Source organism: Falco rusticolus, chromosome 8 (genome assembly GCF_015220075.1).
Source record: "Falco rusticolus isolate bFalRus1 chromosome 8, bFalRus1.pri, whole genome shotgun sequence".
Classification (NCBI taxonomy): Eukaryota; Metazoa; Chordata; class Aves; order Falconiformes; family Falconidae; genus Falco; species Falco rusticolus.
This window is the reverse complement of record NC_051194.1, coordinates 2,144,033-2,161,503: the sequence shown is the minus strand read 5'-3', so window position 1 is coordinate 2,161,503 and position 17,471 is coordinate 2,144,033. Positions and strand designations below refer to the sequence as shown.

General features: G+C 49.8%; 1 protein-coding gene across 1 annotated transcript in view; it reads left to right on the top strand.

Moving 5' to 3' along the window:
- Nucleotides 1-17,471, top strand: part of PDLIM4 (PDZ and LIM domain 4) — a 54,190-nt gene that overhangs the window by 13,989 nt on the left and 22,730 nt on the right. Inside the window, 3 exon segments of the mRNA XM_037398543.1 lie at nucleotides 1,008-1,107; nucleotides 1,110-1,158; nucleotides 12,279-12,363. Coding sequence (XP_037254440.1) covers nucleotides 1,008-1,107; nucleotides 1,110-1,158; nucleotides 12,279-12,363 — 234 coding nt within the window.

Sequence of the window (17,471 nt, the reverse complement as noted above, 5' to 3'; positions counted from 1 at the left end):
TCAAGCGGGGTGTGACAGAGCAGATGCATTGCCAGAGACGGGATTATAGCCCTGTAAGTCATGAGCAAGCAGAATCAAAGCACCATCACACTCTAAATGTGGGGGGGACAGGAGTAACCAAAGTCAGACTCACTGTACTTTCTCACTCGATAAACCATGTGGTTGGTTAGCGGAGCGTTAGCAGATCCTCTGAATGACTGAAGAGGAAATTAGAGGGCAAGCACATAGCTATTAAGAGTTTAAACAGACACATTTACCTGTCCTGCCTATGCCTTGCATCATTTTTATATTATTGCAAAAATTAAAACCACATTTGGGCTGATGTAAACGAAATGGTAATTTCTCGAGGAACTCTTTTTTATGGGTGGCAGGATTGGTCTTATGGCTGGCCACAAACAGTACCTGGATCTGTCATTAGTTCCTCAGGAAAGAAGTTACGAGTTTTATAAGGTTCTGGCGTTCCTACAAAACCAAAAGGAAAGAGCTGTGGAGACTTAACGAGCAGCATGATATTCCATGCAGGGCTAGAAGGAGACAAGTCAGTTGAACAACAGTCAGGAAAAACTGATGTCAAATATAACCTCTTTGCAGGAAGCAATTAGGGTGACTGTGCTCATCTTCTAATTACATAGTTATCCAAAGAGGAAGGTTTCACGTGCTCTTTAGGGACTGATTCTTGTAGCGTGATTTAAGGCCTGCAAGCCAAAGGAGTGTAAAGGATCCCTCTGGAAAGAGGGTATCGCATTATTTCAAGCAAGAGGCGAATCTGAAGAGAGGATCTGGTCACACACTGACTGGGGTTGACAGAAATCTCTATTTAAGAGCACTGTTGTAGGCGATGGCCCGAGCGCCCTGGCTCTGACATCCAACATCTGGTAGATGCCATCGGTGTAGGCAAAACACCTATCTTCTCCAGAAATAACTGTTCCTTTTATCTGCTGCTTATTCCAAGAAACTCTTTAAAAACTGATCACTTTTAAGTAACCCTTTTCTTTTTCCTTGCCTAGATTAACCCCGGCAGTAAAGCAGCCATGGCAAACCTGTGCGCAGGAGATATTATTCTGGCAATTAATGGAGAGAGCACGGAGAACATGACACACCTAGAAGCTCAAACAAGATCAAAGCATGCATGGACCAACTGCTGCTTTCCCTGAACAGTAGGTCCTCTTCTGTTTGAGGTGCTTTGGGGTCAGCTTTGCTTGGCCTCCGCAGAAGGCTTGCAGCTGGCCCTGGCGTGGTTGCGCCCTTAGGCTCAGTTCTTGGTGCATGCCCATGGTCTCTGTAATTGTTCGCATTTTTAAGTACAGTAAAACAAAATTATTTTAAATGTCATTGACACAAAAAAACGGGTTCAGTTCATGTATATGTGTGTATATATCATTCGTACCTTGCAAGGCTTATCCAGGCTGTGAGCTGGGTCAGATCCTTCAACCCAAGGGAGGTTTTATTGACTCGAGCAAGAATAGTACTGGGATTGAAATCTCCTTTGGGCAAAGCCTCCCACTTAGTTAACATCCACTTATCGTTTTCCTAAACATCTGTTCAATGAATAGGCATTTGAAGGTCCTGCGAAATTAACATTTTTAGAATATTTCAGAGCAAAATGAAAGCTTGGCCTTTTTTTGCTTTCCATTGGAATGAATTCTGTAGCTGAAGGTTCCTAGCATGAACCACAGGTTATCCAGGCAGAATGAGTGCTCCTTATAAGGCTCACAAATGCCCAGTGCTATCTGTAATAGGTTTAAATAAGTGTATACAATTTTTGACTTCAGATTAAAAAGGCATTTCCTGCTATAAAGAGCTATCACTTACTGTTTATACTTCTCTTGGAAAACATGTAGTTTCTGACTGGAAGCCTGGGCAGCGGGGAAGGAGCGCTGCTGTAAATGGAGCACAGGCTCGCTGGCTCCTCATGGCTCATCAGGGGTGGCCGAGCCACCCGGCTGAGGCAGAGTCCCCGAGCTCAGCCTGTGCCAGAGGGATGATGTGGCTTCAGCATTAGGAAAGAAAGAAAAAAAAAGAAAAACAGAAAACCCGTCGTGCAGGCAGAATTTCCCATAGCCAAGTATGGTGGTCATTTGGCTTGCCATTTGGAGCAGCTTTAGGGAGATGTGGATGGTCTTCCACCCCAGATGGGGGCTGTACCCAGGGCAGGACCAGGGTTCCCTTCTGCTGTCCACAGCTGGTGGAGACTCTCCTTGGAAGAGGTGGAAATCCTCAGTGTAGTGATGGAAGCTTTCAGTGAGCAGAACAGCTTCATCAGGAGTTAGAATAAAGTTTGCTGAAAGAGCTTCCACCTGCAGCATGGCAGCGCTTTGCTTTCACGTACGAGTGTTTCCACTGTGTGAATTCACGGGCTGAATTCCCACTTTTACACCTCATTTAGCCATCAGTATTAACTGGCATTGTTTGTTTTGTGCTGGAGGTGGGACCCTTGAGTGGCTCCCCCTCTGTGGGTGGCACACTGTACGTGCCCGGCTTTCTGCCGGTGTCCAGCTGGTCCTCACACTTAGGAAGAGGTGCTTGGATCCTGCTGGAAGCAGCTGTGACCGTACTGGTGGTGGTAGCTGCCAGGTCAGTGTATGTGGTGTCAGCAGTATCTCTGTGAAAGCGCATCTCCTCTCCTAAGGAGGTGACCTTGCACGACACAGGGCAGGGGTTGCGTCCACACTGGCACGGCAGGGCTCCACCGCGAGAGGAGCGGGCAGAGGTCCCAGCAGTGCTGGTATGTGCCTTGGTGGGATTACGGATGGTTCTGGTCTAGGTTCCCTCAGGCACAGAAATGGTCATTAACGCTTCGTGGTGATATGGAAGCTGCGGTGTGGAAGACTTCTGGCAGCAGGAGGGTCTGTGGCTTCAGGCTGGGTTTGCCTAAGGACACCTAGTGAGGGTGGCATTTCTAACTGTGAACCGTGCAACGTGCCCGGAGGGGCAGTGGGCTCTCTGTAGCAGCGGTCGCGTGGTGATGGCCCACAGCCTTGCAGCGGTGCAGGGTTCATGGGTGAGGTGGCCTGGGCTTTGCTAGGCAAGAGGGTTGCAGCAGTTTTGTCAGGACTTAGCCTTCAGAAATGCAGATTTTGAAGGCTCTTGTATCTGACAGCAAAAATAAATGTGCAGGCTTCTGCAAGACTGGAGCAGACAGGAGCTGTGTGATGGAGGGGAGCTGTTGGGAAGGAGTGGCTACCTCTCGGGAGGAAATTGCACTGTTGGGTCGATGAGGTGGCTCCTCCAAGAGAAAACAGACGTTGGCTGTGCCCAGAGAAGCCCATGAGAGTTGCCTTTCTCTCAATAGGGAAAACTGAATCGTTTATTTTTTTGACACTAAGGACAGCAGCTCCAGTAATGCTTTATTAGTCTGTTCTTAGGTTCAGCCCAAAGCTACATGGTTCTTGGATCTCTCTCCTCTTTCCCCGAGTGACCGTTGGATCCAGACAGCTCTGCCCGCTGTTTGTCATCCTCGGTGTGAGCAGATCCCGGTGCCGGGAGCTGCTGGCAAGGGAGCCGTGTCCCGGGCAGCAGCAGGGATTGCACTGTCTCTGCGCACGTCCAGCAGCTGCGGTTTGCAATAGCTGCGGTCACGGGCCTGGGGGTCCCTGCGAGGCTGAGCTCAGGAAAGCCCCACGCAGAGGTGTGGATTAGCATCATCTCCCTCGGGCAAGAGCAGGCTCTCCAAGCAGTGTCTGTCTCTGTAAGCTGCCTTCAACAAAAACATAGCTTGCAAATCATGTAAGTAAATTTTTTCTTAAAGTGTGTTTGTCTGGAATATATTTGAAATAACGACTTGTTTGTTTATTTCTCTTAGTGAAGACATATGAAATTGATGTTAATTCTGTGCTGCTGAAGCGGGCTCCCTCCAGCTGGCGTGTGTGCCAGGGAGGGCAGTGAGCCGGCAGCGAAGGGCTTCCAGCCCTTGGTGCCCTCTGGGCTTCTTCGTCCTGTGCCCTTTCTCTGTGAACCCTTGACATTATGCGTTACCATGACAGAGAACAAGATTGTTTTGTTTTCAAACTGGTGGTCGGGTAAATGCTCTTTGACTGGAAAGTTCAGTAGGAAAAATCGAAATGGGGGGGAACACAAGGGAGAGGGAGTTGCTGTGTGGTCTGACAGATGTCCTGAGACCAGCATGGCCCTCTGGGTTTCGGAGGTGTCAGGGATGCAGAGTACCCATGGCATTGATGGGAAGAGATGCTAATTATCCCATTACAAAATTTTGCCTCATTAAGACAGTTGGATGCACCGGTGGAGAAACAAGTAAGGAGCCAGGAGGACTGTGGTCTTTGTGGTAGAATAAACAATGGGAGGCGTAAAACTTTCCCAGGAAGGGCAGGCAATTTCTCTCCCCAATACTCGGGGAGGAAACAACTGAAGTAAGTGGGATTTCTGTTGCGATGCAAACTTTGGCCACAGTCAGGCGTGATGATTGGGATGGGACGGCAAATAGATCAGCATGTTGGTCATTAGCACAGTCTTCATTAGGAACGTCACACTGGTCTGATGGTTTTTCTCTTACCCGGCTGCATGGTAGAATCTGTTCATTTAGCCAATCTGAAGGAGAAAAGCTGAGTTTGAGATCAACGTGAACATGTAATTTCCAAACACTGTAATGGAAAGCAGCACCCAGATCACTCCTCCTTGTGGCTCTGCTGGCCAGAGGACCATGCCACTGTTGGGAAGCACATCTGCTATGGTTTTGCTTGCCGGGACCGCACTGAGCTCCAGAGGGAGCGGGGGGGGGTCAACTGGATGTCTGGAGAAGTGATTTTTTGAGGCAGCAGAAAGATCCTGTGCAAGGAGTAGGCTGTGTGTGCAGAGAAGAAGCCACATCATTCCCTGGTGTAGCTGGCACCATTGCACGACAGCTCCTGGAAACTGGAGAGCATCTGTTTTCTCTCCTTGGGGCCTCCAGTTCCCTTGGGACTGTTATGATCGCTAGGCTGGCATGCGTTGCGAGGAGGTAGCTCTGGGAAGCTCTGCGTCTGGTCTTTGATGTAATTCTGGGGTGGCTGAGAGAGGCGGTGTCTGGAGGGCATCAGCAGCAAAGCACACAGCAAATGGTGAGAAGCTGGCAGAGCCTGGGCGTTCTGCCCTCCAGCAGTGGGCACCTTGGATGGAAAAGCTGGTTTGTTTCCTAACAGTAGCAAAGGATCCAGCAACACGGGCTTGATAAAGTGCATCTGGATTTTCTCGTAGCAATGTAGTTCAATGTGAACAAGTACTGTGTGCATTAAAATCAGTAGTTTTTCTTGCAATCAACCCTTTCTGCCCTGGAAGACAGTCAGTGTCCAGTCAAGTGCACACAACGAGCCTAGGGCTCAGAGATACCAGCGTGGCAGTGCGCTTGCCCGCTCTGCTTACATGATTACTGTGTATTTCTTAACCGTCTTTTAAAGAAAGCCTTCCCCAGCTGCCTTTGAATAGTAACATCTTCTTGGTGGTTACGCTGCAGCCCTAAAATTGGGTTGGAGCTGTGCTCTGCTGAAGCCACTGCTTGAGAACTGAGAGTTGAGCACCCGAAGACCTCAGGTGCGGACAGGAGACCTTGTGGCACCACTGATGCTGTTCCCACTGACGCACACTGCTGGAAAAGCCCTTGGCAGCACTGTCCAGACCTGCCCATCTGTGCCAGAGGGGGAAGGCAAGTCTGAAAGCTTTTTTTCCTGAAGCTTTTGTCATCTGCCAGCTGGGAGCATGAAAGTTTGTGCTAGGCATCCTGCCTGGGGGAGCTGGCCCCAAGCCCCCCCCCCCGGGAAAACTGCTGGGAAGGGGATGTTACAGCTTTTCAGGTGTGCTGGGCTCTGTGGCTCTCCCATGTCCCCTGCAGCCCCAGAGCCGGTGTTGGTGTCTGGGAGGCTGCCTCTGCTCTCAGGCTGTACTAACATGCATTTCTTTAAAAAAAAAAAAATAAAAAAATAAAAAATAAAAAAAAATCTCTACTCCATCCTTTATCAAGGACTTTAAGAGCTCTTGGGGTGGTTCTCCCTCCTTCTTCACACCCCTGTTCTCTTGATGCCTTTCTGGGCTGGACCCCTATGCCCCCTGACGTTAATGGGAGTTTTGTCCCCAGCTTTGCTAGGTCCCGTTTTGCCCAGAGATGTGCAGGGCTGTTTCTGGGCAGTGGTGCTGTGGAAGGCAGAGCAGCACAGTAGCTTTACTGTTCCGAAAGGGAGTAGAGGAAAATCCTTATCAGCTCATGAAAGGAGTCGATTTATGTAACCAATGCTCGTGTGGGTACTGGTGTAACGTGTGAGGAATTACCTCCGCATCCCTGTAACAAGGGGGTGGGCGGTCAGGTCGTGGCTAACAGCTCCAAGATGTGAGGCCAGGAGTTCAGCTGAGCTTAGTAAGGCTGGAGCAGTGCCTGGCACCTGGGCTGTGGGGGGAGGCGGCGGTGGCGCTGATGGAGATTTGAGTGGGATGGTCTGGGATGCCCTGCTGATAAATCAGGCAGCCTGTTCCAGCATCGTCTTCCCAGCTGCTGAATCCCAAGCCAAGGTAGCGCAGGGTCTGCTTCGCCTGCCTTACTGGTACCTGCAAGGGAGGGCAAGGGCAGGTGGGTGGCAGCTGGGTGGAGAGGATCCCGGCTGTCAAGCAGCCCTGTGAATTATTGCTCACAGAGACGTGGTGTGGAGATCTTGGTAGTTAGTCACTAAATGTATGTATTTGACTGGTGGCCAAGGGTTTCAGAGTTTTGAATAATTTAAATGTGTGGTTAAGGTTGATCCCATGGTAAAACTTGTTCTTTTTTATGACTGCAAAGTTGTCTCTAGGTTGCACAAATAAGGAATTTATTAATCAGGCACAAAGTGTGCTGGGGAGCAAGAGGTCCCTGGCTCGAGTAACATGTTCATACTCCTGTGATTTGCAGGGAGGAATTAATGCGTGTTGTGAGACTTTTTTTTTTTTTTAAATAATAATCGTAATTATTTTGATGCTGTTCTTCTCAGTCCAATCCAACTACGGCCCTTTCTTTGGGTAATAATACAGGCTGTTTGTGCATGGGGCCAGATGGGTGCTGGGGGGCTGACAGCACCTGCCTGGCCCCAGGCACAACCAAGGGCCCCTGGCTAGCTGCATTGTATTTATTTTCTGACTGTGGTGTCAAAGCATCTATCCTCAAAGGTTCAGCTTTGGTTCCTTCCATCTAAAGCAAATCCTGGAAGTGGTTTCTTCCCCCTCCATCTGGTGTGCGGGCTGCAGGAATGGCCTTTGCCTACGGAGGGAAGGTGTTTCAGAGATGGTAACTCTTCTTTCTAAAGAGCAGCTGTGGAACCCCCTGCCCAGCTCTAGGGGCTGTTTTGCTCTGGGCAACCCTGGCAGAGGGAGGACGAGGGGCTGAGAAGGAAGCAAGGCAGCATGCATGGGCTGGGAAACCCACATTGCTTTACAGACAGCAGTGATGTCCAGCACTGCACTCGCAGTGTGGATCAAATTTGTTCTCGTTTGCTTGAGACCGAGTGACAAAGGCCAAGTGCAGAAGGGCAGTGAGGCTTGCAGCCGTGTGCTGTGCCCTGCTGCAGGATGGATAACCAAAACCCCCTTCCCAGGGGATGAGCAGCGTGCAGGGAGCCCTCATGGACCGATGCACCGTTACAGTTTTGCTGAGTCTACTTGGAAAATTTGCATATAAAAGTTTTCAATTTTCTCCTGCTTTCTGTACAGAGATAGAGCTTCTCTGGAAGTTTCTATGGGAGAAAGCCCAGTAATGAGTCTGCTGGACATATAGCCCCAAAAGTCCCTGGAACCTCACGTAGTTAGTGTTCTTCTGACCCCCTCTCCTGCCTCCCACAGCCCATGGAGGTTTTGTGGGGTCCGTTTGCTGCGAGCAGCACAGGCACGCTGCTGGAAGATGGGAAGGATGACAATGTATGATGTTCTCAAGTTTCCAGTAAAAGTACAACTGGAAAAGTGAATCACAGCTTCCCCTCCAGAGCTCCTCAAGGACTAATAGAGAGGAAAACCGGCATCTTTCCAGAGCCTCGATACACAGCAATGGTTTCAGCCAAGAGGAATGAAGGAGAAAACCTGCAGCTGCTCTTTCACATAGCCTGGATGAGCTGGGTCCATCAGGGTGTCAGCAGAGCTCAGCTACATCAGCCCCTGCCTGCATCACTGCAGGGATGCATCCAATGCCGTGCAGTTGTCATGGCGAGGTTCACAATCCTGGGGAGCTGCAAACCGAAAGAGGGGAGGTTTAGACGAGATGTTAGGAAGAAATCCTTCCCTGTGAGGGTGGTGAGGCGCTGGCACGGGCTGCCCAGAGCAGCTGTGGGTGCCCCATCCCTGGCAGTGCCCAAGGCCAGGCTGGACGGGGCTGGGGGCAACCTGGGCTGGTGGCCGGTGTCCCTGCCTGTGGCAGGGGGTTGGGCTGGGTGGTCTTCAAGGTCCCTTCCAGCCCAAACTATTCAATGAATTAGAAGCATCAGCTGTCACAGCACTCTCCAAACCAGCCGGCTGCAACAAGGTCTTTTACCATCTCATACCAACATACTCTTCATGCCAGTCCCTCTGCTGCCTTCTCCTAGTACTCCTCACCCCAGGCACACGTTCTCTCTCTCTCTCTCTCTCTCTCTCTCTCTCTCTCTCTCTCTCTCTCTCTTCTCTCTTCTCTCTGCTTCTTCCTCCTCTCTCTTCACTGGCTACCCAACCTCTTCACAGAACCAGCCACAGCTGCACCTTATCTACATCAGCCAACCCACCGCCCCCGAAGCCAACCACAGCTGGATATTATCAATGCTAATTAACGCAGCTTCAGCCCTCTACAATCAGCTGTAGCTGCTTCTAGACTGAGTTCAGCTGCTAGAAGGCTAATGGGCGTACCGATGATAAAGATCAGTTGTGACCATAGTGCTGTGCCATGATGGGAGGCGGATAGCATTCTGGAGATGGAAGGAACCTGGAGTCACCCCCCACCTCAGAAGGGACCGTACAGACTGGTGTGAAGTACAGGGATGTGGTTGTTCTGGAGGGTCGCATCGCTGTCACCGCTCATACCTGCATGGCTGCACAATGGCAGGCGGCAGCGTCCTGGGTCGGGTCTGGCACTTTGCCAAGTGCTAAATGTTAGTTTATAAGGGGATGGAGAAATTAGAAATTCAGTAAGACCCTGGAAATCTTGCAACTTAAAAGCACCTCTACAAATGTAAAGAGCAAGACTTGCAGATCATTACCAGGTGAAAAAACACTCTGGTAAAATATGTGAGCATATGCAAGTAATCTTTTGAGAATGATGTTGAGACTTTTAGAAAACAAATGGTGGGATAAAAGGTGTCTGCAACTTTTTTTTTTTTTTTTTTTTTTTTTTAGTTCTGTCTTGTTAACAGGTCTGTTTCCCACGAAGCCCCATGTTGAAGGCCCAGCACTGACCTCGGTCAAGTTATTTTTCTTAGGATTGTCCTAGCAGCCATTAAAATATGGCAGAGTGTTGCTAGCACAGGGTAATGATTTCCACATAGCTGACTTTAATCCCCTACAACACATCTGAAAACACTTTTCCTGTCCTTGAGCCGTAAGTTAAACGACTTGGAACATTTGAGCGTGATGTCTGATCTCACACCCATTACGTTAGAAAAGTGTGATTAGTTTTTGCTGTTGCCTAAACACAAAGATCTGACTGTTGGCAGCGTGAACCTGCTGCCAGAGTGGGTTGGGGTGGCCGTGCTGAGCCCATGGTCCCCACTGCTCCAGGGCTGGCTCGGCTCCCCTGTCCTGGGGGGCTGCAGGGGACCCCCTGTGCTGCTGGTCCTGCCGGGGGCACAGGGGTGTCAGCTCCTCGGAGCATCAGCCCCTTCTCCAGTAGCTGCCCATGGCATCGTACTCAGAGTCATCTCTTAATTATTTCTGATTACCTCATATTCTGCTGTTCCTGCAGAAAAGGAGTCTCCTTGTGTAAGCAGAAATCTCATCAAACTTACAACTTGCATTTCTATTTGCTGAGGCTCCTGTTTCTTCCGTACCCCTTTGCTTTGCCTTTAGAAGGACCAAACAGAACCTAAATTGTGCTTAATTTCAGAGTATTCAAGTGGAAGCTGTGGCTGAGGTGAGTCTGGCATTGCTCCGGCCATCGCTGGGAGCTGTATGAGGCTGCCTGGCTCATACCAAGGACTTCTGTTTGCTCTAAAGAATTGATGGTGAAGCCTACTGACTATGAATGGGCTTCCAGGCCAGGCTGGACAGGGCTAGGGGCAGCCTGGGCTAGTGGCCAGTGTCCCTGTCCGTGGCAGGGGGGTGAAACTAGGTGATCTTTAAAGTCCCTTCCAACCCAAACCATTCTGTCATTCTATACACAAACCTAAGTCTGGCCGTGTCTTTCATTAAGTGTAAAGGCACCTATAATGGCTCTTTGAAAACACAAGTTTAGCTGCTTTCTGGCACAGATGGTGTGATTTTTGTTTGTCAGGGATGTGGGGACCTGGGAAATTCCAACTAGAATGTGCTGGCAGTACCGGTGAATGAACGCCGTAGCTTCATGCAGAGCAAATTTACTGCTATCGCTCTTATCTTCTGCAATCAGAATCACTTTCTGAATCTCAGTTCTTGTTTACTGGCAAATTGAAGTCTTCAGGGATCCTTTAAGCTGTGTTTGGCATGCGGGCTCCAGAGCTGAGCAAAGAGGAATGTCGTAACTGCCCCTTCTCAGCGGCAGCGTGAGCACACATCGGGCTGATTCAGTGCACGGGGAAAAAAAGCACGGAAATAATAATGATGCTTGCTGCCAATGTAATTAGGCATTTTCATTGTTCTGGGCCTCCAGATGAAACTTTCAATGTGGAAGTGATATACACAGCACTGGATCATGGCACAAAGCAAGTCGGGATTGCTAGGAAGGCTGCCATTCCTGGGAAGGGCGGCTTCTTTTGTCCCACCGAAAACAGCTGGAAAGACCATCTTAAAGTGAATTCCCCCACTTAAAATCAAATAATTACAGTAAAGATAACTTATCAGAACAAGACATCTAGCTATGAGAAAGAGTATGTTATCCCCTGTTGAAAAAGCTGTGATGGTAGTACTGAATAGTGGTTTGGAACAAAAAAAGCTGAACTCCTCAGGGGATGGATCCGAAGTGCGTTACAGACGGTGGGAGCCTTTGCTTTTGAGAGGGTTTGGGTTGGACCCTGAGTTTGGAAAGGTAGGTCTGTACACAGGCTGGTTTAGAGGCAAAATAGCAAAGGTAAAATATCACCTCAGGAGTTCCTGGTTTAAAACCACGCTCCTTATTTTTCAAACTTGGACTCTGCAGATCATTAAACTAGAGCTGAACGTGGTGTGTGGCAGGGGCCAGCGTCCAGCAGAGGACACCTGGCCGCAGCCAGCGATCTGTGCCTATCAAACAAGAGCTGTTTTCATTAAGTGGTACATATGCGGATTGTGATGGTAAACAGAACAGTTTGCATGTGAAGAATTTATCTTATACTTTGCGTAGTTTCCATCTCCTCAGTCAACCTCTCAGCACCCAGAGAAGCCTGTGTATGTCCCTGCTGGACCTCACCTGAGCCCCGCAGCTCCCTCGTGCCCTGAGTGCTGGAGAGGACAGCCACGCTGGAGATCTTGTCCCGGCCGTGCCCCACGTACCTTTGTGGGGAAAAAATGATCAGGCACATGGAAAAATCTTTGGATAGTGGTAGCATCCTGCTCTGGCTTGGCAGGACTGAAGATGCATTTGTGAATGGAAACTGTATTTGTAGGGCTTCCTCTATCTGGCACCTGCTGAAAGGGTCAAGATGATTCATACAGGGTTGCATAAGCCTTCTCCCTGAAAGGCATTTGTACGATTTCTGCTGTGGTCTAGTATACGGGCCTGCCAGGGATTACATGCATACATATATATATACATACACACATGCACGCATTCGGAGTATATTTCAGGATTCAGGGCCAGAATAAAGGGGCAAAGCCAGCAGTATGTAAAACAAGAACCACCACAAGCCTGTCTACTGATTTCTTGAACTGAAATAAATTTGTATCTTAAACTCCACACTAAGCAGGAGCCTGTAGTTCAAGAATAGTTTTGCGCTTCATGGTTTTAATAACACAGAATTGGCATTTTCTCTGTTTACCACTGTAGTATTTCTGAGGATAATTTTAGGCAAACACATGTATACATTAATTCTTTGGCAAGCCTATATACTACATGTATGGTTTGGTGGGTTTTTGTCAGTTGTTGTTTGGGTTTTTTTAAGAAGTCTGGATTTTTTTGTTGTTTGGTGTGTTGCTGCTTTGATTTTGGGTTTGGGGTTTTTTTAAACTAATGTAAGTTGAGTTTACTTAATTTCCCATTGCAGAACTGAAGGGAAGACCTGGTCACCTCCTGTTCTGGAAGATGGCAAGGCTCAAGCGTACCGGATCAACGTAGAGCCGGAGCCACAGGTATGGCAGCAGCCCAGCACACAGGCTGCCCTTCCAGCCTGGCTTTTCTGGAGGAAGGAGATCCATATCTGGAAACCCCTCTGCTCTGCCTGCAGTCCTTCCAGAGCTTAAGGAGTTTCTATGCATGGTTTTAAAGCATCACGTTGGTTAGGTGTTTCCATGCAGGTCTTGTTGTGCTTTGCTTGGGCTGGTAAAGCCCAGGCTTCTGTGAACCAGATCCCTGACCTGATCTGGCTTAAACCCAGCTCCATAATTGCCCTCTGCACAAGCTGGGCTTTGTGGAATCAGCTTGCTGGTGGCATGAGGAGGCTGGGCAGTGCCACAGGGCGGGCAGCACCCAGCACCAGGTCTCCCAAGCCCAGTGACCAAGCTCGTGGTCAGCATTATTTTTGATGGAGCCTTCCTAATGGAGCTGCCAGATGCCTGCCCTTCCTGGAGCCACAGCATGCCCAGGGTCTGTTTGCACCTGCCTTTGCTGACGTGCCTTCCTCTCGGCTGCTTGCAAAATCCACCGCACCCTCCTTGTCCCGTGACTGTGATTCAGTTCACATGGTGGATATATTTTTGGGGGGTAATGGTTTCCTCTTCCCTCCCGTCTTGCTCCTTTCTCTCCCTTCTCTCTGTTTTGCAGCTGGCCTCTTCCCTCTGTCTTCAACCCTTTTCCCCAGACCCTCCTGCCAGCACCCTGCCTGCAGCCTGCCCTGCCTTTCCACCCGCCGGGGCTGTCTCCAGCAGCACCCTGCTGCTGGGAGGTGGGTGGACCTGAGTAGATCTTCATCTTCCATACCCAGCTCTTGAGTAACAGCTTGTTAGTGAGGTCAAAGATGACTCTAATTCTCCTTTGGTTCCTCAAAGGGAAGAGGAACCATATCTCACTCCTCCCTTTCTGCCTGAGTTACCCAGCTGTTGGGTTTTTGGATGTGCTGGTCCATGATGGGTGCAGTAGGGATAGCCAGAGAATGAGGAGGAGCCCAGGAGGAGGGGATGGGGCAGAGGGGACCTCCTGATGTCTTGCTCCCCCTCGGATAGGTGCAGGGCAGATGCGCATGGGTTGGAGTTGTTTTCTTCTGTCCAGCTTTCCCAGGGCACACGAGGGAATGCATGGCAGGACTGAAGCCCGCTGAGCCTTCTCAGTGCTGCAGGTTGGCCAGCTCCTCCCAGAGCAGGGGCAGGGGCACCAGAGCTGCCTGCAGGTTTCAGAAAACAAAAGTACATCAGGCTGACAAAGAAACCAAGACCGTGACTGCTGCAGCGAGGCAGGAGTGCTTGTGTGCTGATGCCAAGTATTCACATACTGCTGGTGCGGCTTCCTTCTCCGCAAAGGTGGCTTCTGGCCTGGGCTGGTTCAGGAGAGCTTTTTCTCCAGCACCTGCAAAGTGCCCACATGAGGATGCTACTGGCTTAGTTCTGCTGCTGGTTTCTAGAGGTGGCTTTTTGAGTGTCCTGATGAGGGTCCCAAGGTCCCCCCACAGCCCTCCCAGGAAAAGAGCCTTGGCAGCAGTAACTCCATCAAGTGACAAGGATGGGAGTGAGATTCTCCATACCCCACGAAGAGCAGACCTGTATAGTCACGCCTGTGAATCTGTTGGCCAGTGCATGTGGGATTTGCAAATATTTTGCGTTCCTGCCCAGGACCAGAGGGCAGAGGGGCTGGCAGCTGCCGGCACTGCAGAGCGGCAGCACTGGCAAACCCACCCCACTATCACACACGAGCGACTCATGGGTCTGCTCATCTTTCCTGCACTGACTGACGGGGCAGGGTGATCTGTGTGCTTGAGCCTTGAGTTCTGGCCACGTTTGCTTCATCAATCAATTATGGCAATCTTTTCTGACAGATATTTTTTCTTAATAGACTTTGATGTACCCAAAACTCTATGAATAATATTAAATGAGGAACAAATGTGCAGCAGTCACACTGCCAGATACAACATTTCTGAGGTTTAATGCAGATTGGATTTGAATCTGACTATTAATATATGCTACATATGGATCTTTTTAAAAATTAGACAGTTACATAGACTGTAACGAGGAGGTAGAGATGGATTTTCCTGAATTCAGACCTATACTGAGAATGTGTAAATCTGGGGAGTATTCGGTGGGTAAAGCTGATGTGTTTGTGGCGAGGCACTGAGAGAGGCATGCGAACAAGTGTTCACAGGTACAGATGGCAGGTTCCAGCTCTTGCTGTCTTTTTCAGTGGCTCTATCCCCACGTCATCTTGCTTAATGGCTTTTTGGGTTTCCCAGAGAGGCAGCAAGGGAGCTGCCATGCGCGCGTTAGAGTGCTCCTGCTGTGGGTGCACCCTCGGCGTGCCGGTTGTTTTGTCTCCCTCCCCAAACCGACTGTGCCTTGAGTGTGGCTGAGGCTTCAGCATGGTTCACGCTGACTGCTGGGTGCGTGTGCCAGTAGCTGTCCTAAGCCCTGTGTTATTGCAGGTGTCTTCTTATTTGCTTGATGCTAGGGGTGATCGTCAGCACTCAGGAGTGCAGACCCTTGCAGCAGGCATCCTGTCCCCCAGGAGCAGAGATTCGGATCGTGGCTGGAGTCCCTGCTGGAGCGATGCCATATGACCCGGGGCTGTATTTGCTCAGCCCCTGTGAGCAAAGGCACTTATTAGATCGTGAGAAAGAAAAGGTTCATTGTAAAGTAATAGCTTGGCTCAAAATGCACAACCTTTAGGTGCACTTCCTCGCATCTGGAAAAAAAGCAATCTGCTTTGAAACACGGGGAAAGGGGAGGAATCTGCTGGAATTCTGCCCTCAAATCACAAAAATAGGTTTGGGGTTGTCCTTGAAAAGGGTTTTGAGAGTTTTACCCCAAGTGGCCTTTCCAGTAATGTGGAGCACATGTCTTTCCTTCCTCCAGGTTTTACTCTGTCAACTTTTCCATCATAATGGGCAAAGATGTCTAAAAAGTCTTTTGACTTGTGACTACAGTAATTCTTGCTAGAGGCCCCAAAATGTGTGAGCATAAGCAGAATGCCTAAATCTGTGCAATTTCTAGGAAAGCATATACCCTATAATTAAATTTGATTTATTTAGGTGCAGTCTTTGTCTTGAAGGCAGCGAGGCTTGCAGTTATCTTTTGTGCGAGAGAATTTGGAAGGTATGGACCAGCTGATGAGCTTTCCTCTCTTTCTAAATCTGTTGTGGTTTGTCATTTGAGCTTTGTGGAAAACCCCTATGCAAAGACCAAGAATGTAATCAATCCTTCTTATTAAAACTGATTAATGCCATGACTGCAGGGAATAACTGCCCTCACAACTGCAGAAGCTGGAAGTGGAGAGAGCTGCTTGTTCACAGCAGAAATTACATGGAACAGGATGCTAGTGGGTCACCTTCGTGAAATACCATTTGTTTTAAAAAAGCAGGCTTCGGTTATCAGTTGGTTACACTATACAAGTCTGCCCTTAACAGCAGGAGTCTATAGAGGAGGTCACAAATTCAGTGACATTCAAACTTGCGTCCTAAATAACGAAAAGATTCGTGTCTGCCAGACCTGGTTGTGGGTGACGGTGGGACCCACGGGGATGCTGAGGGCGGCTCGGTGCTCTCCAGCAGCACCGTTGCATGAAGTCAGGATCCCGTCACGCAGACATGAAATCATTGCTGATGTGTTGGGATCTCCGGTCTGGCTTTGCCACCGGCTGTGCGCCCTGTGTCGGCATCGCTGCAGGCACTGGCCCTGGCTGTCCCGCCTCAGCAAGGCAGAGAGAGCAGAGCCCGGTCCATCAGTTTCTGGGGATCCCGCTGTCTTCGGCTTCTTGTAGCGTGAACTCGCTAGTCAAAATACTGCCATGTGGTGCTAATAAAAGGAGAGGATGTTTGTTTTCTTGACCGTTCCCATACTGCCAGAATTGGCAGGTTTCTGGCCCAGGAGGGCTGGAAACACGGGCTTCAGGCTGTGGGGCAGAGCCTCATCAGCACTAATTGACAGTAGATCAAGTGTCTGGGTGGGAGAATAATTGCAGCAGAAATTGAATTGGCAGCACATAGCCAGAGCTGGAATAGGATGCAAGCCCTCCCAGACCTGGACACTTGGCTGAGGTAAGCTATGTGGGGTGACAGGCTGGGTTTCCTCCGGCTGCCCGGAGAGGGAGTGGTACTTCCCGCAGGCGGTCCATTCGCCCTGTCCCACGGGAATGGCATCCCCGTGCCAGCGAGCCAGCGCAGCAGCACCCGTGTCGCTCCTGGAGGAGGGATGGGGCCGGTGGGTCAGTGCTCCCGCTCCCCCTTGCCGTGGTCCCCTCTTGTGCTGCGTGTGCCCCGGGAGCGGCAGCTTTCCAGCCTGACCCTCTGACTGAGGGCTGAGCTCTGGGAAGTGGAGAAGGCCTGGGCTTTTTTTATTCAGGATTAATTACTCCTCATTTGATTAATTAGCTTTGCGTATTGCATTAAGTTCTCAGCAGGCTGGTGGTGTGCATGAAATTTCCATATACAACTTTGTGAAAGCATGGTATAGCCCAGACTTATTTCTGTGAACTGGGGGTTAAAGCCTTGTTGTTGGGGAGGTAGAATTCCCGTTCTGGAGGTGACCGACCTTCCTTCCTCCCCTGGCCGGTGGGATGGGCTATGTCTGCTCTCGTCAGGACCCCTGCCCCCCCCCGTGCACCCAGCCCTTGCGCGGGCATCGGCCGGTGCTCTCGGGGCGGGAGGAGAGGGAAAATGTCTGCCTCATACTTTGGGGAAAACAAAGGATGAGATAATGCCCTGGCACAAGCCCGGGTTCCCGTCGCATGGGAACTCCCAGCTTGTTGTTTGAGGGCTGATTTAATAGCAGAAACATGCTGAATCCTGACGGCGGCTGCAAGCGGCGTCAGCCTGGAGCTGTGAACACTCACACAGCGCTTCGCACTCGAGTCAGGGTATATGTACCACCAACACCACTGGTCTAATATACTGGGTGAAGAGGTTGCACACAAGTCTGTTTTATTTGTAACTCTGATATAATATAAATCATTTGAAAGCAAAGGCATTTTCTCAGAACCACTTTGACACGTCAGACTGTTGTAGCTGTAACTTTCATGTGAAATCCTCTATGTATCTCTTACATGAATCGGCATCTTCAAGTGAGCTTGAACAATCCTGGTATTTGAAAGGGGAAAACCC